Below are 22,033 nucleotides of genomic sequence, written 5' to 3'. Positions count from 1 at the left end.
ACAGCCACAGTGTGTGATTTAGTTTCGTTTCCCACAAAGAAGCCACGCCTTTACAGATGCATAAATACTGGAAACAGAAAGTAAACAGTACAACTGTTGAACTTCATCTTGAAACACATCAAGGTAAGTTTGTCTTGCTCAAGTTAACTTTAAAGCTATATGTCATCACTGAATACATATTAGTTCATACCATGCGCAGTAATTAGTTTAATTTGGAATATTCTGCTTTTTGTGTGTGTGTGTTTTGTTGTTGTTTTAGATGGATGCAATATTGAACTTACTGACGCAGCACAGACTGGAATCTTTCTACATGAAATTCCAAGAGATGGGTGTGAAAGATGAGAGAGATTTCATTGATGGTGTAACAGAAGAAGACTTGAAAAAAATCGGTAAGTGTACAGTATGAAAGCAGTTACAAGTAGTTTCTGGGAACGATTCTCGATTGAACTTAACAGGCACAGCCGAAAGGTTTTCACATGATTACACAAGTTGTTATCTAATGTGAATGACATGAACTTTGGTCTTGAAGTCTAAATAACAGAGCGCCATGTACTGCAGGAAGAAAGAGAAGGACTTAGCAAGTACTAATGTGCAACAAAAGACTAAGCATAAGGAAAAACGTTTTTCAGGAAACAGGAAACTGTGATGATCTAATCTGAGGACGTAACCACAAATGAAGTATCTTAAGGCTACTCATACACTCATCATATATGTGCAATATGTACTTCCTTTGTAAATAATTGAATTTAAATAATTTGTTTGACACTATCAGAGATATTTCAAGTAATGGTCCAAATAGAAAACAAGTCAACAAGAGTTAAATTTCCACAAATGGATATTATGAATTCAGTTTAAGAGAAGAGTAGTTTCCCGTGTTAAAATGTTGAATTGTAAAAAGCATTCATATTTCCTAAACAGGATTAAGTCAAGTGGAAAGGAACCGTTTTTCTACGCTGAAAAAAACCATTGGCAGACTCAGAGCTCCGGCAGCTGCAACGTCTGTGAAGAAGTCATTGGAGTCATTCTGTCTGCAGTACACATACCCCAAATGCCCTGAACCAAAATGCATCAAAGGTAAGAAATTCACATAGTTTACTATTTTATTTTCATGAAGCTCTTTACAGACCTTATAGGTTGTAGAGGACAAATATTGAAAGGGCCTTGACTCGTGTTGGCCCTGACTTCCTCGAAAGGGAGTGCTCAGCCTTGGTAGGTAGGATGGGGAATGGATTGAGGCATATCTGAGAAGACGGAAGGTGACACAGTGAGGCCATCATGAGGGCAGCTGTGGAATTACAGGACCAGGTGAACAAACTAATACACAGCTGCTGCTGCAGGGAAAAGGAACAATGGGAGGGGTGTTAAAAAATTCCCACCGAATGTTTAAACATCTTTGGTTTCAGTCATTGACTCAAAAGGCTGAGCATTTTATTTAGGCACCATCTTTCAGATTCTCTAGACATATAGACAGTAAAATCTGAATGGGATGGATTGCCATAAAAATTTGGTTCACACATTCATGTCCCCTTTGGGATGAATTGTGATAATTTTCGTTATCTCATATCTTTTTCATGCATTTCCATCATCATAAAAAGAATATTATTTGTGTCAAATACTGATTTATGAACAAATACCTGTAAAAGTAATGACAGCCCCAGCATCAGCTGTGCTGTGTGTAAATGGATAATTAGCATGCTAACATGCTAAACCATGAGTGGTAAGCATAGCACCTCATTCTGAGCATGTTAGCGTGCTGATGTTAGCTGACAGAGCCGCTAGTATGACACTAAGCCCTTTACACACGTATTTTCCGTATCGATAAAAAATGTTACATTACTACATTACTTCCATGACGGATGAAAGTTTCGGAGTGTTTAAACTTGACTGACACAGTGTGAGGTTGTATTTATAAAAAATAAGCACTTGCTGTTGAAAGGCCTTCATCATCTCTCTGTCATCAAGGGTTAGTGCCAAATTTAGCTGTCGTCACTTTCAGTGTCACCTTGGATACCTGGCAGGAAATCAATGTGATCTATGTATATCATTAATTATTCTGTGAATTTATTACGCCCACCGGCCGTTTTATACTTTAACCAGGGTCATTTTGTATTTTCAGATATGGATCCTGCACAAAACACAGTTGAAGATCTGATGTTGAGGATTTGTCACCTTGAAAGTGTTAATCCATCCAAAGGGGTCTGTCTCTACACAGTGGATGGAATGCCTTTGACGGATGATCCCTTCTTCAACACATGTAAGCTCACTCAGTGCTGGAGTCTAAAGTACATAACAACAGGACAGTATTCAGTGTGATTATACATTACGGTTTAGGGCTTTTGAGAGGTTATGAGGCCTTCATGCAAATAATATATATTTGACTTTTCATTGTTTTGGTACATTTTGTGTTTAGAATTAAGTGTTAAGCTGTATATTGGTACATGAAGAATTATTTACACTTTATAAATACAATGTTGAAATATGCCTTTTTTATTGTTAAACCACAATATGTAGAATTTGATCAAAGAGAAGCAGTGGCCCTCTGTACCCCACAGATCAGCCTTTGGTATAAAAGCGACTTGTAGACTGCAGCAAGATTGTTAAAACAATAATGTATGCCATCTCTATAATCAACCTCCAGCTCAGCAAGCTTTTTTCTGTATTGCCACATAATATGTAAAGTGATTATTTTGATTTTATTCACCTACAGGGTCTTTAAAAGATAGACACATTGAAAATGGAGATGTAATCTACGCCATATTCACACCAAAAAAGAACCTGAGAGCAGCTCCTCAAATGTCCACGCGACGTGTTACTGAAAGTAACGGAACTGATACAGTTCGATGCCACGTCATGCTGAAGGTGAGTTTATGTATGCTTTGGGGAACTAAGGACCTATGGAGTTTAAGACCCAGGGAATTTACGAATTTAGGACCCTGAGAACTTATTTCTTTACTTATATATACAATTTTGTTTTATGTTTTTACGATGACAATAAACATCCTTATCCTTAGCAGCCTGGGAACCTATGAATTAATCTTTGATACAATTTTGACTTAATTTTGGCTGAATTTCCAATCATTTTCTCTCCCTTTTCTAATATTTGGTGCAGGGGGACTTTGAGGTGACGGTGGATTTGGAAAGTGACACGATAGCTAATTTGAAGAGAAAGCTTGCCAATGAAAGTGGAATCCCAGGAAATGTTCTTCATTACAAGTAATTCTCCGATACTATTATAGTTCTTGGATAGTATGGCTTTTGATAATTGCTGATACTGATTCTGATGTGCTTATCAGGCCTAATCTGTCCAGAGATGAACACGGCAGTGCCAACACATTGGAAAATTGTGGAATCTCAGAGGGGTCAACAGTGTACTTCTCACTGTCCACGTTTCCTGAGGATGTTCTAAACCACAGAGAGTTCTTCATAGACGATGTTGAGCCCTCAGTACAACAAACCCCGAAAGGGTTAAGTGTCTTCTTGTCTTCCCTTTATATCATGGTAAGCAGAGCTTCATATATTGTTAGAAGTCTGATGAATCTATTATTTTTTCTTCGACAGCATTAATGAACCCTTCACATATTTGTATTTTGCTCTTTCTAATCATGCCTAACCTCTCAGCAGAGTCTCGTGTGTTTTCTTTAATTATTTGGAAGCCAGTTTTTCATTGCTAGTTATCTTTGCGCAGGAGGAATACTAAATGTGCTGCTTCATACTACGAGTTAGATGAGAGGGTCCATCTGAATTTAGATTTGAAGACATTGGTCCAACATGTGTTTAGCAGCAGAAAACTAACCCCTTTAAAGTAAAGAAAATAGTAATAAAAACAATGAATGAGAATAAAGTGTTCAGGTATTACCAGGTACAGGAGTGGGTAAACTGACCAGGATCTTTATGAGTGTATGTACAGCTTTACATAAAATGTTTCAAAAAGAACTGTCAATATTGTTTAACTCTTTCCCTTCAGTATTAAAAACAAACAAGTGCAAAATGTAGTTTGTTGTTGTGTTAACATTCTCTACTCTAGAAATACAAGAGTCATGGAGTTCGATTCAAGGATTTGATTGGATACATACGAAAACTGACTGGATGCCACCCACTGGCCCAAAGTTTGCACCAGCTATTCTGTAGGAATGAGATCATATCCAGGAATCAGAGGGTTAAGTATACTACCTATTAGATGGTGTAATATTCCTTTTATTACCTTTTGCATTGACCTTTTTGAAGTGAGCGCTAATGATATGCAATATGTATCGTCATATTTTTATTTTTATTTAAGTTAAAGCATCATTCATTTGGTTTCACTATTTGCCTTATAAAGCATGTTATTTTCCTCCTCAGGTAACAATATGTTTTCTTCTTTTCCGTAGATCGCAGTGGTTGAAGGCTTGTACGTGCTCTTTAGAGAACTTTTACCACAGCTTGAAACAAAACATGGAGACAAGATCATTGAGGACCTTGATGTCTTTGAGTACTCAACATACTGCTGGGCATATCTCCTGTCAGAAGCAACGGTATTTTTGGTTGTCTGTCTGTCCCATTCCCATAAACATGATATCTCAGGAACGCCTAGAGCGAAATTTCTTCAGATTTGGCACAAATGTCCACCTGGACTCGAGGATGAACTCATTAGAATTTGATGGTCAAAGAACTCAAGAATTCATATTCTAATTATGACAATTTCACACAAATGTCTTATTGTATAAAATTCTGAAGTGATAATATTTTGGACAGACATGGTTGTAAACTGCAACTTGACTGGTTGGCGAGGCATAGAACTGCAAGGCAGTGATTGTAGTTAACTATGGGTTTTTTTTAAAGTACAAACTCAATACCCCATGATTCATAGAGCAGTTGTGTGTCAACAAGAGTCTGTGGGGGCAAGGACAACCCTAGCACCCCTCTAGATCTGGACCCACCTCAACTCTGCAATGGTCCATCATTGAAATGAAGGTTAGGCTTGTAAGTAAGCTCACTGCAATCTAGGCTATATGGTGAGGGTAAGTATTTCTAAAAACAAGACAAGACGGCAAGAACTAGCTGTTTAGCATGCTCATTTCAGTAGATATCTCTGCAACACAACACATAACGTCAACAGTGTAACCTCTTCATATTCTGTTGGTAATGCTAATTCTTGTTTTTAATGTTCTAAACTAAAGCTCTGGCCAGATCGCACATTGCACCTACTGCTTTGGGAAAGGAGGATAGAAGTTTAAGGTTGTTTGTAGAGAACGCTCCAAAAAGATTGATCGCTATCAGATAAAAAGAGTCCTGTTTTGTTGCATTGCCTTTGAAATACATTAATCTGGGGTTTTCATGGATGTTGTCATTGACTAGAAATGATTTGCTGCAAATGACTTGCATTACCCACCTCTCTAATTGCTTGTATTATTTTAACAGAAAGAGACATCAGAACATGAGAACTACGCACCTTTTTCTCTGACGTCCGAAGAAGGCAGCCGTTTCTGTGATCCAGTCACTGTAACTGGAATACCAGGTGTCTTTGAAAGAGCAGTTGTACGTCAGAAAATCAAAGGTAAAAGTAAAATGTCTTATATCCTTACATGTGTAAACCTTCCAACACAATTTGCAAAATATTGATGTATCATGGGTGTTATTCAGGTTATTGTTTTTGTAGTTTTTACCATTGCAAAACATTTTAGTCACCAACTTAACTGCTGAGATTGATGGATCCAGTGTCATTACTGTGGCACAGCCCAGTATGCCAAGTAACCCAGTCAGTCAGATAGCCAAGATGGTTCAAAGCGCAGCACCAGTTTATCTAAACCCCTAATTTGGAAGAGATAACATTATCATCCGAAATATACATTGTAAATGTTTTGCCGAGCTCAAGCTTTAATATTGCAAGTAGTGTAAATGTGTCCGCATCAATGCATTAAATTAATATATATACAAAGGTACCTTAGAAAATTCATAGGTGGGCCAAAAAATGCTTGTCGAAATTGCTTATCTATGGATAATAGTTCAAGACGCTAAACTAAAAAGATTGTGATTGAAGGTACATCTAAGTGTCTACTCCCTCACAACCTCACAAATGTTACATCCTGCTAGCTTACCTCCAAGGTATAGTGTAGTCGCTTAAGAGTAGATGGTTCTCTTCTAAATACAGCTGTTGTTGTTGCTAGAAATATGCAAACATATTTTGGCCTCTAAATACGCTGCAAATCAATCTTTTCCAAAGGGACGGTAATTTGTGGTTCAGATGACAACCAAAGCTTCCATCAGCCTCCAGACAAATTAATATTTACCTTCAGCTGCATGCAGAAATCTCAGGATATGTTTGGTTAGTCAGGAACAATTTCCTATTCTGAGACTTGATATTGCTATTTTGTGGTGAAAGGCTTTTTTCTTCTCACTCGTGTTCTTGGTCAGGAGGTGATTATGTGTGATTATATTTTGACTTTCTCTTGTCCTTTGTTAAGATGGCGAGAAGATTCCAAACTGCCCTGAAGAGGTTTTGAGAGAAACATCACTAAACAGAGCCACTGACATTGAGAAGATTTTGCTCAGCGTTCATCCATCAATGAAAACATATGATCTCTGGATTTCTCATGACAGTGTGACTGGGCAGAAGTATGTTTTATCAAATATCATGTTAATGAAAGATGCCACAAAAGATGATACAATAAGCATACACATATTTGTGTACAAACTACTATTACTATTTCAGTAGTGCAGTGGATTTCAATTCTGCCATGAAATATTATATTATATTATATTATACAATAAAATTAAGATGAATCCTTGCTACCTAAACCAAGTGTCCACAGAGAAGTCTTGAACCAGAATTTCAGAATTTTAAACTGGTTTTACAACAAATTACTACATTACCCATTACCCATCATCCTAACATTGGTTCAATTTTGACAAGTTATGCTTGGATCATTGGACCACGCCCATGAAGGCTCATGTGGGGCAGCGCAACCCACAACAACTCTGATTCACAATCAGTTTTTTGGGGGTTGTGGGAAGACCCATGAATTGGGAGCCTGCTTTCAACAATCCTTAAAGAACTGTTTCTTAATGGAACCCATAGTCAAATAACTTCTAGGGAACACTCTTTTCAAAATAGGGTTCTTCAGAAGAAAATGGTTCTGGGTAGAACCTCAGCACTTCAGGAAGAACCCCTTTGGAACCCTTATTTCTAAGGCTTATAAACATACAAGTCCAATGAGGATATTTATATTTAAAATAACGTGATTTCACATGCTCAAACATTGCTGTATTCCTTGTGTGTTAAGTTGATCTAGTTCTCACAGCATTCATCTCATATAGCCTATATAATTGAATTGCAGCTTTCACGTCAATACTCAGAAGAGTTTTGGAGACATGGCAGAAGAACTGAAAGCTTTCCCTCAACTCAGTGTGTCTCCACCGCTGCGTTTGAAGGACCTCGGTATTGATGACCTACAACTAGTTTTCCTGAGTGAAGGTACCTGACAAGACAACAGTGCACATTATATTAATATTTGCATTTACTGGTGTTAGTTATAACTAATAATATTGAGGCACCTGAGTGTCTGAGCGTAATAAATGGAATGTACTGCAGTAGATATCTAATATAGGTAGGTCCATGACCATGCAGAGCTCTATAAGTGATCACAAAAACCTTGAATTGGATTCTGAATTGGATCAGACGCAGCCAGTAAAGACAAATCAAGAAGTCACGTTAGACCTTTTGGAGGATTTGATAAAAAGCTCTCTGGCTTTCTGGACCTCTTAACGATCCAGGGATGGTTTGCTGAGGCAAGTGAAGAGGGAGTAGATACAGTTTAACTATAACTTACATCTCTGCTTGAGACACATTGGCCTAGCCATGAGACTTGCAATGTTTCTCAGCTGGAAAATAGAGGAACCATTCATACCCTTGACATGTTGGTCAGCTTCAGAATTCTCCATGCTTCTTCCTGCTGTTCTGTAACAATTATTTTTTGTTTTTTTGCAGACAACCTTGGTGTCTATTTGGGTAAAGATAAGGCAGCTCCTGCAAAGATCCAGGTTTATGATTGTCTGGCTGGCAAAACCCAAAATGTGGATGTGGATGTGTTGGCAGCTAGGTGAGTACTTTGGGGTTTTTTTATATTCTAGACAACATTATAGTTGAAATGAAGATGTAATTTGTTTTACTACAATACTGTGGCTTTGAATGTGGCTGCCTTTCTCTTCTCTCGTCAAATTGGCAATAAAGCAGCATATTTCAATCCTCATAAAAGTCTGACGGTTACCTAAAAATATATAACCCGTTCTCATTCCCAGCTTGTCACATGCTTGTTGGTGACACTTTTTAACATACTGGGTAGCCCAGTGCGTCCAAACTATCATGCTCGCTGGAAACAGGTGGTTAACGTTGTGAGTTTAAACAAAAACACTTGCTTGGGTTTATGCAACAGAACCTTTGAGCTAAGTTTAGGAAAAACACCATGTTTGGGCTTAAAATAAGTAAGTCAACTCCGTAAAATGTAAACCGTCTAAGAAAAGCCCGGAAATCCCGTCACAAACATCAAAGTGACACCGGTCATTAACAATAGTCTCCTGGTTGAAAGTCATCACACTCTCGGAGCATTTTCTCTGAGCGTCTGTTAATGATGCGGATGGGTTTACATTGTAGTTGACAGCCTGTTGCATCTCATGCAGACCCTAAAGGGTGCATTGTGCATCGGTATCAGACACAGAGGGGCGTGAAAAAGTGTCGGGATTTGACACACTGGGAATGAGAACGGGCTGATAAATAAGGACAAAACGACCAGAGGCAGAGTTTGGGGGGGGGGGGGGGGGGGGGGGGGGCAAACATTATTTATCTGACGTCGGTGACTTGTCCAACTATTGCATGGTGTATTACATATTTAGCCTACATACAGTAACAGAAGACAATAGTGCTAGCTTGCCATAAAGACAAACATAGACCATCAAATTAGTTTCTTACCACTATGTACTATATCACACATAGGCTTACGGAGGGGTTTTGTCTTTCACACATGAGGGCACCAAAGTTGAAGTCTATTAAAAGTTAAGTATCTATAATACTAATAACAACAATGTGATTTTTTTTTTTGAAACCAAACACAATAGAATCAAATTCTATTATTCTATTATGGCATAATTCCATTTTGCCCCGCAATAGAATAAGATATATTTATTGAATAGAACAGAATAGATTTTATACATGGAGTGACAAATTTCAGCCGTTAAATATCCATCCATCCATCTTCCTCCGCTTATCCGGGGTCGGGTCGCGGTGGCAGCAGGCCAAGCAGCCTGACCCAGACCTCCCTCTCACCGGCAACATGTTCCAGCTCATTCTGGGGGATCCCGAGGCGTACCCAGGCCAGCTGGGAGATGTAATCCCTCCAGCGTGTTCTGGGTCTTCCCCGGGGTCTCTTCCCAGTTAAATATGCAAAAGAGATATAACAGCGATGCATAGTATGGACCATATATTAAGAATGGTCAGAATTATCGGAATATTTTTCATAATGTTCTTAACTTTTCCTGCAGAACTGGTGACCATAGGGAGGACTATTCATTCGTCACAACCAGGACTCCAAAAGAGGCTATACTGGTAATGTTGACCGTCTACTATGTCAAATCTTTTTATGAGTAACTACACCCTAACAATCTGGCTCAATGTGGCTCAAAAAGCAGGAGTTATTTCGGAGATGTTTGTGTGTACAAGAAGAACTGTACGAAGTCAAGTCATCTGGATCCTCTCTAATCTTTTACACGGAGTGGCATTTTGAGCAGATCTGTGCGTTGGAGCCTGCATACCATGCATCAACAGATGTTAAGTCAGTAGCCCTGCAGCTCTAAACTGTGGCTAAAGCTAATTTAGCCTGTGACCTCGACACTGGCAGAGAGACACCCTCTAACATGCATGAGAGATTCCTTTCTCGTCTGTTGAAGTCTGTTCACCATCCCTTAGTATAGGCTTCAAGCTGAGCTTCATTTCTGGATGAGAAAGTAAACAAAATAAACAACTTATTAATTTTTTGACTTTATTTTCATCAGGTGCTGATCGATACAAGCTCATCCATGGTGGAGAAGTGCTATGGAGGTGTGGAAATACAGAAGATCCATGCTGTTAAAGAGCTTTTTGACAACTTTGCAACACGGACCATGGCTTATGATTTTCATCATGTAATTGGCCTTGTGAAGTTTCACTCTACAGTGGAAACTCTCCACACATTTACGGAAACACTCGAAAAGTTCAAGGTATATCAATACATAACACATTACAAACCCTGATAAAGATTTGGTGTACCAGATCATTTTTTAGTTAAAGTATGTCAAGTTATCGATTTTATCATGGGCTCCTGACCCATGAAACAATAAGCTAATGAAGCTAAATAGACAGTTTTCTTTTTTACTTTTCTAGGAACACGTGCATGCCCTTCGGGCCAATGGACAAACTAAACTTTATGATGCCCTACAACATGGAATGCTTGAGTTGGAAAAAGTCAAGAAGTTTCCAGACTGCAAACTTCGCATTCTCTGTCTCACAGATGGAAACGACGTTGGGTAATTTTCCTTCTCTATGATACCTTCGTATGATACAATTGCTAATTTGACGTAGTTACGTGACTATAATGCAGAGGTGGGACGAAGTCATTGTTTTCTAAGTCACAAATAAGTCTCAAGTCTTTGGAATTAAGTCTCAATTCAAGACTGACAAATCTGAAGTCAAGACCGATAAGTCTCAAGTCAAGTCTGAAGACTGAATAAAAGTTATGCCTTAGTTTTAACGATAAGCTTAGATTTAGGATTGGGTTCAGTTTAAGCATTTGGTTGTGATGGTTAGTGTTAGGGGCTAGGGGATGCATAATGTCAAACGAGGGAGCTGTGGTCACATAGTTTGTTGTCTATCATAATGCTATGTTGCTCTGTAATATGAAAAAAAACACAAATTATGTTATGTTTGTTAAGAACCTATTATTTGTGCAGATCCTCAAACAAGCCAGATGTTGTTGCTGCCAACCTGATCAAATCAAACATCATCGTGGATTCAATTCTTCTCGGAAAAGTGGAGAACAATATTCTGCGCGGAATCAGCAATGCAACAGGTACAGTATGAAAACCTCAATGGACAGGTACCCTTAGTATCTTCTATTATCTAATGCGTTTTTCATTTGGACCAGGTTCCATATGTAGAATATTAGCAATTGGCATGTTCCTCAGTATTTGTGTTCTCAGATAACAATGGTTCATACTCAGCATAACTATAATACCAGTGTACCGTCACGTAAAGTGCCTCCAGTGAATAATGTAGCCAGAAGTTTATATTACACTGGTGCCACAGCGTGGAACAGACAAGTCTAGTCTCAGAATATGAAATTGTCTTCTGAAAGTCAGGGTTGTCAGGGCACTGTTTTTTGTTACGAGTTATTTTTATTTTTATTGAATAGTGGTGACATGTTTTTATATACGTTTTTATGTTGAATGTCTTGTGCTTTGTTTTGTTTTCTTTGTCTAACGTCTCGGGATCATGTTCGAAATAAGTGTTTTCAATGTCCCCCCTTATATTTTACTTGACAAGAAACTGCTGGTCAATCATTTCTTCTCCACCATATCAGCCTCGGCAGGTAATTAGATTGATAAAAGCTTGTCCCTCCACTCAAAGATCAAAAGATATATGAGGCTACTGTGTCCATCTCCCTGTCTGTTAATCTAAACTACACACTCTCGTCCCTGTTAATTTGTCCTCTTGCGTTGTTTAATTGTAACGTCCGTTGAAGTGATAACCAGAGACTCAAAAAGAACCATGACTGCACAATGCTCCTACAAGAGAGGATGTCCTTGTATGTTAAAATGCCCGTCATTATGACACATTACTTATTATTTAATATTCATATTATCAGTTATTGTCATAGGTTGATTCAATATTAGCCTTTGACTTGTCATGTTAATGGAGGCTGTGGTTTCACAGTGTGCTTTGTAGGGGTTTAAATATTACATATTTTTTAATTCATCTATATTGCTTTCAGGGGGTTGCTGTTTCAAACCGGAGACGAGCAAAGACGGTCTGAAGCTCTTTGAGATCGAGACCGTTCTCTCTTTGGAGATGAGGAAACCCAAGAAAAAGGCTAACCCGTCTTCCATCTCTACAGTTAGTGCACCAATTATTCTGTTTGAAGTGCTCTGAGAATGAGACACGATCGCAGGAATGAGTTTTAAACAGGTATCAGCCGCACATTGTAATTATGTGCGTGTTCATTTCCACTTGGTATTTTACAGACTTTCTTAACCTTGACCGCTGCTCTTCATGGGTATGATGAGTTTCCAGAGACTGTCTTGCCAAGCCAGCTGAACAGCAAAGTGATAGTGACAGAGAGGTAAGAGACGGAAACATCTCATTCAGGAGGGTTACTACCTTAATTTTGCTTCCTTCAGTGTTTTCAAGGTGGTGAGTACAAAGGTTGTAGGCAGTGTGTTAAGAACTCACGTGCTTTGTATTCAGCTCAGGCGGCAACCTCTGATTCTGAAAAGTGAAGTCAAAGCTTCATGTGTTAAAGCTGCATTCTCTCTAGTGTCCACCAGGGGGCGACTCCTCTGGTTGTATAGAAGTCTATGAGAAAATGACTCTACTTCTCTCTTGATTTATTACCTCAGTAAACATTGTAAACATGAGTTTATGGTCTCAATCTCTAGTTTCAAGTCTTCTTCAATACAGCATGATGTTCATTTAGTACATTATGGTCCATTTAGAGTCAAACAGACCATGAAGCAGGGGATGCTTTAGGGCGGGGCTACACAGTGATTGACAGGTCTTTACCAGAGAGGTATACTGGTCTATGCATCACTCCACCACAGTCCAAATATTGTCACTTCCATTCGCCGGACTCAAGGCTTCAAAACCGCAGTCCACAAACCAACGGGTGACTTATATGGGTTCTTATATACAGTCTATGATTCAGCTGTTTATTTCTCTTTTCAGTAATGTTAACTGAAAAAGTCCCTGAAAGGCTGTAATTCAGCAGAAGGATTTGCTCACGATCTTCGAATACATCTGCCGATTAAATAACCTTAATCAGTCGTCATTAGGAACATAGATTTGAGGTAGTATAGCCCTACTCTATCTCTTAATTGGCTCAGTAAGACGTCATCATCTATTGGTAAGCTCAATCAGTGATCTCTAGAGGCATTAATGTTTATGACTGGAGGAAAGGAGGAAGTCAGGTGACATAGTATAAAGAGCGACAAAGTCTGCGTAGAGAGAAGGTCGGGGTGGATGGACCAAAACTAAAAAAATTGGATTTCATCTTTTCGCCATACTCTGCATTTACACCTAATAACCATGTTTTTAAGAAAACAAGACTTTATGATTTTTTATGAACTTATTTTCTTGATTTGAGGAACATTGAAAATAACGCTATTATTTGCCAGTCCTCTCACACCCAGTTACAAAGCGTTCACCGGGAGAACTAGAAATAAATACACAAAGACATTACATTAATGTGTATTTACAGATGTGTGCAAGTTAAAGAACTTTGATGCTCGGTGGAAATTCTCTAAAGCATTACAGCAGCGTTATTCTAGCAGGTTTATTCACAAGGAGTCAAGCCAAATCTTTAAGAAACAAGTATTCCTTGCTTATTGTACATTACTTCCCAATTAATATGATATAAAGTATTTATTTTACAATCATGGAGTGCATATTTAAATTAAATACTGGTAACAATAAGGTAGTTATGGAAGAACAAGTCCAGAAACCTTAGAAATGAGAGTTATTCATTCTGTATTTTTGACAGAGGCATACAAATAATCTTGCGCTACTAATCTTTCACACTAGTGCTCTGAAAAATAAGATGCGGGACGCCAAAGTTGGTCAGTTGATGGAAAAGGACAAACGCATCCTGGAGGAGTTGAGGAGCCTGCATTGTGACCCACATCCATACTTCAGTATCTTCCCATCAGAATCTGACTTCAGTAAGTGGCATGGATTATATTCTAAATATTGACACTGGATTGTCAATGGATTGATGGATAATCTATCGACATTTTCAGCTCCCAGCAATGCTCAGGAATGTTATAATATTGATCATATTTGAGGTGTTGCATGTTTGTATCACATAGGTCAGCTTTATATCGCTTACAAATCATGAAATTGCTGATTGTGAAAGCTGTTGTTCTTCTTACCAAACCAACACAATCCAGTGATTGACAGGTCTCTACCAGAGACGTATACGGCGTCTCTACGTCACTCCTCCGCTTTCCAAATATGAAAACTTCCATTCATCGGTAGCAAAAAAGCCAAGATGGCGACGTCCGTAATCCAAAATGGCGACATGCAAGTTGGCAAACTCGTGGCAACTTTTCAATCTTATTTCTAAACTTTTCAGCATTCTGGAAGATTCTCATGGAAGGACCTCCTGACACAGCTTATGAGAAAGGAACCTTTGAGTTGTTCTGCCAGTTTGGTTCCGACTACCCAGTGAAGCCTCCACTTGTTCGCTTCGTCACACGAGTATCCTGCCAAATAAATGCACATCTTCACAAGATCAACTAGATTAATGTCAATCAAATCATTGCAGAGGGAATAATAATTCATATCTTCCCACATTCAAGTGATTCGGTTCATATTTAATCATGATTTTGACAGACCAATGAATTATATTTTCTTAATCTCGTTCATTTTGATCCAAGATATAAAAATAATGAAACATTTGTGAGTGAAGCCCATGGAGTGATTCTGTGATGGTGTTTCCAAAAGCATTGCTTCAACGTTATAACATGGCCTGAATTTAAATAATTGCCAATATTTGTACCTTAATTGCAGTGTCATTTTCTTAACAAAAGCAAAGGTGTACCACTGTAATATCAACAGTGTGGGGCGCATCTGCCACAACATATTTGACCGGAACTACAATGCCCAAATCACGATGAGAGACATCCTCAATGCTGTTTATGGATTGCTCATCATCCCAGAGCCTGAAGATCCACTGGACAGGTTGGATTCAAGCCCCCGCACTCTCACAATACACCCATACTGTACATACACATGTGTTTTTAGACATACGTAGGCATTATTACAGGACCGAGGAGGCACTTATTGTCCATGTTTGATCATTTAACCATTGAAAGGGGCTACTGATTCACAGCCACTTTTATAATCCAAGGGTTTTAGCCAGAACCCACCAGGACTTATTACAGAGAACCCTTTTTATATTCCAAAGGTTTTATCTAGAACCCACCCTGGGGGTTCTACTGAGAACCCTTTTTGGATTGTAGGTGTTCCCTTTTAACACCCATGCTTTAAACAATCCTTGAGGAACTCTTTCTCCCAAAAAGCGTTCTTCGGAAGATACGGGTTCGTAATGGAACCTTTAGTCTCACAGAGAGAAAAGGGTTCCTCCGAAGCAGACGGTTCTGGGTCCAGGTTTTAAAAGCACTGATGTGGGCCAAAGTCGTGTCCTTTATGCAGATGAGTTGCATGTACTTTGGTAACTTAAGCATTTGAGTGTGTTTTTCTGTGGAAGCATTCTGGCTGAGGAATTCATGACCAGCCGTGAGACGTACGAACAGGAGGCCAAAAAATATACGGAGGAAACCGCCGCGCAATCACGGGATGATATGGAGAAGGTAAATGAAGTATGGTGTTAAGTCCTACACTATAAAGCAATATAATACATTACCCTTGCAGTATGTAGGCAATATATTACAAGTCAGTGAAAGGCAATATAATACCAATGAATACAGTCTTTGTTTAGACTGTTAGAATGGAGTTGATTCTGTGATTATTTTGCCCACCTCTTTTATATACAGAAAGTGTTTTCTAATAATAGAATCAGTTTAGACGTTATGTTCTAATCTGTATTGTCAGTTATGTTTTGAGGTAAATATATTTTTTCCTGGTTTACGATTTTTTTTAACGTATCACAAATGGGTTTCTAATGAAAGTCTGTAGAAGTCCACATAGGGTTGTGATGGGTTGGGTTGGGTTGAGTCAAACAAACACATGACTTTCACCCAGGAGGCCGCTGTTCATGTACTATGTGAAACCAAATGTCAACATTGACTTATTTAAATTTTAAGTTCGTAACTTAAATATCATAACGAACATTCTCATTCTAAGCCAGCCCATGACTCTTTTACTAAACCTAACCAAGTAGTTTTTATGTGGTTTTGTTTCAATTCACAACGTTAACCATGTGTTTGCAACTGATCTTAATCCAAGAGGAAATACGTTTCCCTCAAAATATAATTGAGGTTGCAGTTTAGTTGTATTGGAACATCATTTTGTAAAAAAAACAGGGTTACCAGATCATGGCTCTGTGATCAGATCAGTGCCTCACAAGCTTCATAAAGGACTGTTGTTATGGGTTGGATATCACCTTTTTAGTGAATGCACTATTGCACTTTTGGTACATTTTTATTTGACATGTTTCTGTCTGTGTTTCTCATCGGAAAGAAATTGGTGAATCCTGAGAAACAGCTTGTGCCCCAACATCTAATCTGTCCACTCACCAACAAGATGTTTGTTGATCCAGTGAGAACAAAATACGGAACGGTGTACGAGCGAAAGGCCATTGAAAAACACCTCAAAACGTAAGTCTATATTACCCAGATAAACAAAACCCACAAGAAGAAAGTACCAATGAAATATGTGACACGGCTGCAGGCCAGAATGTGCTGTTTCTGTCCAGAGCTTTTTGCTATCTCGGACTTCAAGGTTCAAATCTGTCCCGCTTCCTTGTATTCTCTAATAACTATAAACTCTTTCACAGAAACAAAAATGATCCAAAGGGTGACCCCGCAGGATTGCTCACTGAAGCGGATCTTAAATCAGCCAAAGAAATGAAGAAAATGGTGATGGAGCACCGTTCCAGACAAATTCAGGAAAAGTTGTAGAAAATAGTTGGATGAAGTAAATCCAGTGTCTCCTGGAAAATACGGAAAGTTCATGTTCATCACATCGTATGACCTCATGTCTGTATTAAGAAATGTACATGCAATCTTTTAAAGTACTTTACTATTATTACTACATACCGTGAGTTTCAAACAAGAATGGGATAGTTATGGAAAATATTCTACGAACTTGAACTTTGAATGCCTGAAGTAGAACGTAATTTGGACAATTGCACTAAATATGAATGGACTGCAAGACAGTGTACTTCCCCCAAATAAGCTGCACAACGTCCGATCAAATGAACTATTTGTATTCTTAAAGTACAATCCATCCTAAAATAGCATTTAATGTACATTTAATATTGTATACCTTATTCCTAATTACTATACGTTCAAGTTCAGAAAAGAGATGCTGTAATATGCTTTCACTGTCAAATTCAATAACACAATGCCATAATTTAAATATAATGTGCCCATCATTTAAGAAAACCATAAGCGCATAATGTAATGAGCTTTGCACTGAATGTAGTTATTACACCATGAGAGAAAAATTACATTATAATCTAACTAAAAAAATGTAATAAATTCTGCACTTAGTGTAATAATTTGCAATTGACAAAAAAGGCTTTTCCTTTTTTTGTATGTGAACCCTTCTCACGCTACACTAAATACATGAAGAGAGGCATGTTTACTTTGCTCCATTGTAAAACCAGAAACACGACGCAAACAACCTGAATGCAAGAACATTCATAACAACTCTTAAACTCGAGCTTAGCGACTATTGTACAACTGAAGGGACATTTATTTGGGACTATTCAAAGGATATTTGTCGAATCACAACACGTGCCTTCATTCTTTGGGTTTTCTGCACCAGGCAGCTTATTGGCCAATAAGCCGATGAATGGTCCCTTCAGTTGTACAATATTCACCAAGTTGTTGTGTTTCTGTGTGTTCTTGCATTCAGGTTGTTGTGTTGCGTCTCTGGTTGTAAAATATTACAGAATAAACATCGGTTAATAGTAAATCTACCTCTTGCAGAAAAATGCTACTTTTTTTTGCAAATTATGACACTTTGTGCTGAATTTCTTACATTATTCAAACATTTTAGTTAAGTTTATAATATTATAATTTCCTCATAGTGTAATAACTAAATTATGCAGAAAACTGTTAATATATTATGAGCTTTTCTTAAGTTTAAATACATACACAACTATTACATTATGAGTTACAAGCCTTACAATTAAATCAAATTCCTTTTCAAGTTATGTCTCAAGCACAAACTCTCCATCTTTACTTTCTGTTGATTGATCTCTTGAGTTTTTCTGATGTCGTCTGAAAACAATGAGCTTTATTGATAAGCAGCCACATTTGCATATTACTTCCACTGTTTATGGGATATAAATGTGTTCTTTTTTTTGTGAAATAAAAGTAGATGAGAAAAGTTTAAATCACTTGTTTTATTTTAAGAAGGAAAGGTCTGCAGCGTGGCAGATAGAGCTGTTATCAGTGCGGAGCAGTTCAAGGTTTTGGTAAATTGACTTTTAGGAACCAGAGATGTGTTTAAGGTCAAAGATCTTATCATTTAATGAGGGAGGAAATGTTGGGTACAATTTAAAATAAATATAAAATAAAAAAATAAAAAAAAAATACATAAATTTAAAAATTAAAAAAAATAAAAAATAATAAAAAATGTCACATGTATTGATGTTTTTTTTTCTTTTAAAATAAGTAACAAACAATGATCTCAGTTTCAGCATTGTAGCCTCTTCCGGTGTTTCACAGCTTACAGATCTCTTCCTCGATTTTGAAATTGAATAAAAGTGAGTAAATCAAAAGGTTGCATAATAATAGCAAAAAAGAATTTTAGTGCTTCTCAAGAACAGATAAAGTTCTTCATAGTGCAGCGAAAACACTTTAAACAGAGCAAAAAAGTTACAACGTCAGCTAATATGGAACTAAAGGCATACATCGATATTATTACACATCACAACTTTTCTTTTTTTTTTTAAGTGCCACATGAAAATATGTTTCTTGAAAGAGGCATTATAGGAGATCTCAGTTGCCTCTAAATGGCTAGGCCTGGTCGGCGGCTAATCCGGCTTATTGCCAAGTTCATGTACAAAGACTTTAAATGACTCCCCCCACCTGTGTTGAGGGAGTGGAGGATCATTTTTAGTTTAATTCATTGTTGGTTCTGTCGCCCCCTGTGGACTAAAGTGGTAGTGTTTCTGAGCACCAGAGTCCCTTTAGAAAACCTCTCATGTTACTGCAGCAGGGTCTGACAGTCTGCCCCTCTCAGTCCTGGTCCTGGTTCTACCGTGCCTCCCTTCCCTCCAGTGGGTCCAGCAACACATCCTGGAGCAACAGCTGCATAAATGCCCTGCAAAAATTCAAAGAAAACCGTCATTGGCAGACATCAGTCCTATTTTAAAATGTATTCTTAAACTTTGAATCTGGGCAGATTTCCGGTCCATCTGTGGAGTACATCATTTGCCCAACCACATTCCTCTGTCTCATTCGAAATGTATCATTTACAGGACATATAAAGTGAGAGCAAATGGTGAATATGCAGATGAATTATTCCGTGATGCAGGAGGTGTTGTGTTTGCTGACCGCACCAGTCAGTTATTGGTTGAAGTCAGAGAATTCATTGAAACACAGGCTTATCTATCCCCCGTTGTTTTTTCTTCTACCCTCTGTTTAAACTTCATTAGCCCATCGAAAAATAGCAGAAATTAAAAAGAAAACTACATATATATGAATATATATTTCAGAGTAAAGCACAGCGCCGCAGAGAGAGAGAGCTGCAAGCCTCAAACGGTTGTTTCTCTGCCTCCGTCTGCAGAGAATCGTTCGTCAATTCAAAACACACTTCGTGCTTCAGAAGTTCTCCGTTCTTCAGTGGACGCTCTGATTGATAAATGTATTCTTTACATTGTTAATCAGCAGCCTTTCTGAGGCCTCGGTCACTTCATCCAACGTGGTGCAGAGAGTCTCTTTCACAGGACGGTTAACGGGTTTAGGATCAATAATAAAAAAGTTGAGTAATATATGACTTACTCTTGAAGCATTTACAGATGATGACGGAGGTGACGACGGTGGTGACGATGATGCAGCCGGTGGTACAACAGAAGGTGCCTGGATCACTACCTGAAGGAATGTCGGAGAGATGTTCATGTTAGTGCTTTACTGCAGACTTGTAACACAATACCAATCTGTTCATCCATCCACGATCTCTTCCAGCTGTTCAGGGCTGCAGGGCGAAGAAAATGCTGACAGCAGACCTGTCCATGTCTGTGATTGGTCACAGCGCTGTAAACTCCGCCCCTTTAAGTGAACGCACGCGCAGCCAGATGGAGAAAACAGAGGTTGATAACCGGCTCCATAGGACCTTTAAAAGGTTCACGTTTGTTGGTGTTAGTGGAGCCGGATAACCGAAAAGACACCGAGGGTACGATGGAGGAGCGAGTTACTTTTAGTCTTTCACTTACTTTGCTTCTTTGTGACTGAATTCTTGTCACCATCTTTTTGATTGGATAGTGTGTCGGGGTCTTGTTCACGAACTGTGAAGAAATGAAAGATGACAATCACGCATTAATCACATCCAGACGCATTTTTAAGTATTTAAGTATTTTCTTTTATATAGTAAAAGTGTGCCTGTGTTTTTATCGTGTCGTTGCAGGTGGTCTTTATTTATTTTATTATTTTAATGTTTATTCGTCTAAACATCCCAAAACCACACACAGATACAAACACTAGGCCTGCCACACAGCAAAACAATACAAATAAAAACAAGAATACAGCAGCAAAAAAAGAATGAAATGAAATTAATAATAATAAAAATAATTTAAAAAGAAAATACATTAATCACTTAACTTTAAGGCAGCTACAAGAGCCCTCTTTGTGTACTTACCAGTGAGGTTTGTAGAACAGTTGATTTTCTTGACGTCAACAATTTCAACAGTGCAGTCATATGTTCCAGGATAATGTAATGTCAAATTAAGGGACAAGTTCCCTGAACACGTTTTTTCATGCAAAAGATCTGCCTTTCCTTTGAACCTCTGGTCCTGATTTTGTAATTGTTCTTTTCCCCGATGGACCAAAAACACCTCTACAGGTGTCTTACTAACTGCATCCCAATACAAACACTCCACAGTCAGGTATTTGCAGACATCTATTTGGGACTTTATTAGAAACCGTATCACGATCTCTCCAGGGTGTGCTTCCATTGCTGGAGGGCATTGCAGCTCAATTCCTATTAAAGAAACACAAAATATATTTGACATTAAGCCTTTGAGTCATTGAGTCTGCATGATTTTGAAAATGCTTTTTTTTTATTCCATCCAAAAGGTCTTTGTGTTTGAGAACGCAGTGCTGTAGTTATTGTAGCTATCATTTAATAATCGGTCACTGAATATGAAGCAGGTCCTTTTAATATGAAAAGTCATCCCTCACCTCAGACATAATGCAAAATCCAATAACTGCTTTAAAAAAAACAGGTTTAAAAATGAATTTAAAAAAATGTTTGGATGTAGATCTGTGTGAACTGCACAGTATTCACAGAGTTAAATAGTAATTTGGCTGATAATATAATCACCTTTTCTGCCTTCATATATTTACACACTATACTATTACTGATTACAAAACCCACACCTTCCTGTGTTGTGTTTCATATTTCTAACTGTGTAGTATCAGTGTGGACGCAGCTCATGATGTTTAAGACACCTTCCTGTTCTCTCTTGTCTGGTTCATAACATCATGGTGAGGCGCTGTGTGGATTTCACAGATCTGTATTCACTGTGTATCTAACAAGACACGTTGGCTGTTTACTACATCTGTATCAACGCAACATAAACTGATTTTACTTTAATTTAACTGCAATAAACATAAAAAGGATGCAGAAATATACGTAATGATGCCGATTTGTAAAAAGTTTGAATTCATGTTTTGTTAGTTCTCTCTGCAAGACGACGAGTAAATCACTTTTAAAATGCTTGTTTTCTGAATGGAGTCTGGATCTATTGGTGCTATGCTAAGCTAACATTGTAGCTGCTCCATCAACACTCAAAATAACGTCATCTAGGCCCAAATGTAGCAGCTTTGTTTTCATTGTTTGTACCATATGCTTGATACACATACATTATATACACGTACATTAATACACGTACATTATATACAC

General features: G+C 38.1%; 2 protein-coding genes across 2 annotated transcripts in view; one reads left to right on the top strand and one right to left on the bottom strand.

Annotated features, from left to right (window-relative positions):
- LOC116385656 (uncharacterized) lies at positions 1–18,302 on the top strand. The gene is made up of 25 exons (XM_031851311.1): positions 1–123; positions 260–389; positions 919–1,074; positions 2,117–2,254; positions 2,708–2,859; positions 3,110–3,213; positions 3,294–3,498; positions 4,025–4,156; positions 4,368–4,511; positions 5,398–5,533; positions 6,441–6,591; positions 7,314–7,450; positions 7,964–8,075; positions 9,511–9,574; positions 10,021–10,224; positions 10,388–10,530; positions 10,954–11,072; positions 11,994–12,115; positions 12,244–12,341; positions 13,799–13,935; positions 14,349–14,473; positions 14,811–14,956; positions 15,486–15,588; positions 16,418–16,554; positions 16,734–18,302. Exons 2-25 carry the CDS (start codon positions 260–262, stop codon positions 16,855–16,857), a joined length of 3,219 nt encoding a protein of 1,072 aa, XP_031707171.1. The 5' UTR covers positions 1–123; the 3' UTR covers positions 16,858–18,302.
- A 679-nt stretch (positions 18,303–18,981) lies between these two features.
- LOC116385435 (uncharacterized) overlaps positions 18,982–22,033 on the bottom strand; it is a 5,087-nt gene continuing 2,035 nt past the window's right edge. The window contains exons 4-8 of the mRNA XM_031850927.1: positions 20,768–21,109; positions 20,346–20,417; positions 19,915–20,004; positions 19,128–19,234; positions 18,982–18,999 (exon numbers count right to left, since the gene is read on the bottom strand). Coding sequence (XP_031706787.1) covers positions 18,982–18,999; positions 19,128–19,234; positions 19,915–20,004; positions 20,346–20,417; positions 20,768–21,109 — 629 coding nt within the window. The remainder of the gene's footprint in view (positions 19,000–19,127; positions 19,235–19,914; positions 20,005–20,345; positions 20,418–20,767; positions 21,110–22,033) is intronic.

The sequence above is a fragment of the Anarrhichthys ocellatus genome, unplaced genomic scaffold, assembly GCF_004355925.1.
Source record: "Anarrhichthys ocellatus isolate YVR2014 unplaced genomic scaffold, GSC_Weel_1.0 scaffold11, whole genome shotgun sequence".
NCBI lineage: Eukaryota > Metazoa > Chordata > Actinopteri > Perciformes > Anarhichadidae > Anarrhichthys > Anarrhichthys ocellatus.
The sequence above is the reverse complement of the archived record's forward strand: the minus strand, read 5'-3'. Positions and strand labels throughout refer to the sequence as shown.

What these genes read in the sequence shown, in the direction of transcription:
- LOC116385656 (XM_031851311.1), top strand. Translation starts at nt 260, where the DNA reads ATGGATGCAATATTGAACTTACTGACGCAGCACAGACTGGAATCTTTC. An exon ending in CTCCAAAAGAGGCTATACTG is followed by an intron (nt 9,575 to 10,020) that starts GTAATGTTGACC and finishes TATTTTCATCAG; the next exon opens with GTGCTGATCGATACAAGCTC. An exon ending in AAAGTGATAGTGACAGAGAG is followed by an intron (nt 12,342 to 13,798) that starts GTAAGAGACGGA and finishes CTTTCACACTAG; the next exon opens with TGCTCTGAAAAATAAGATGC.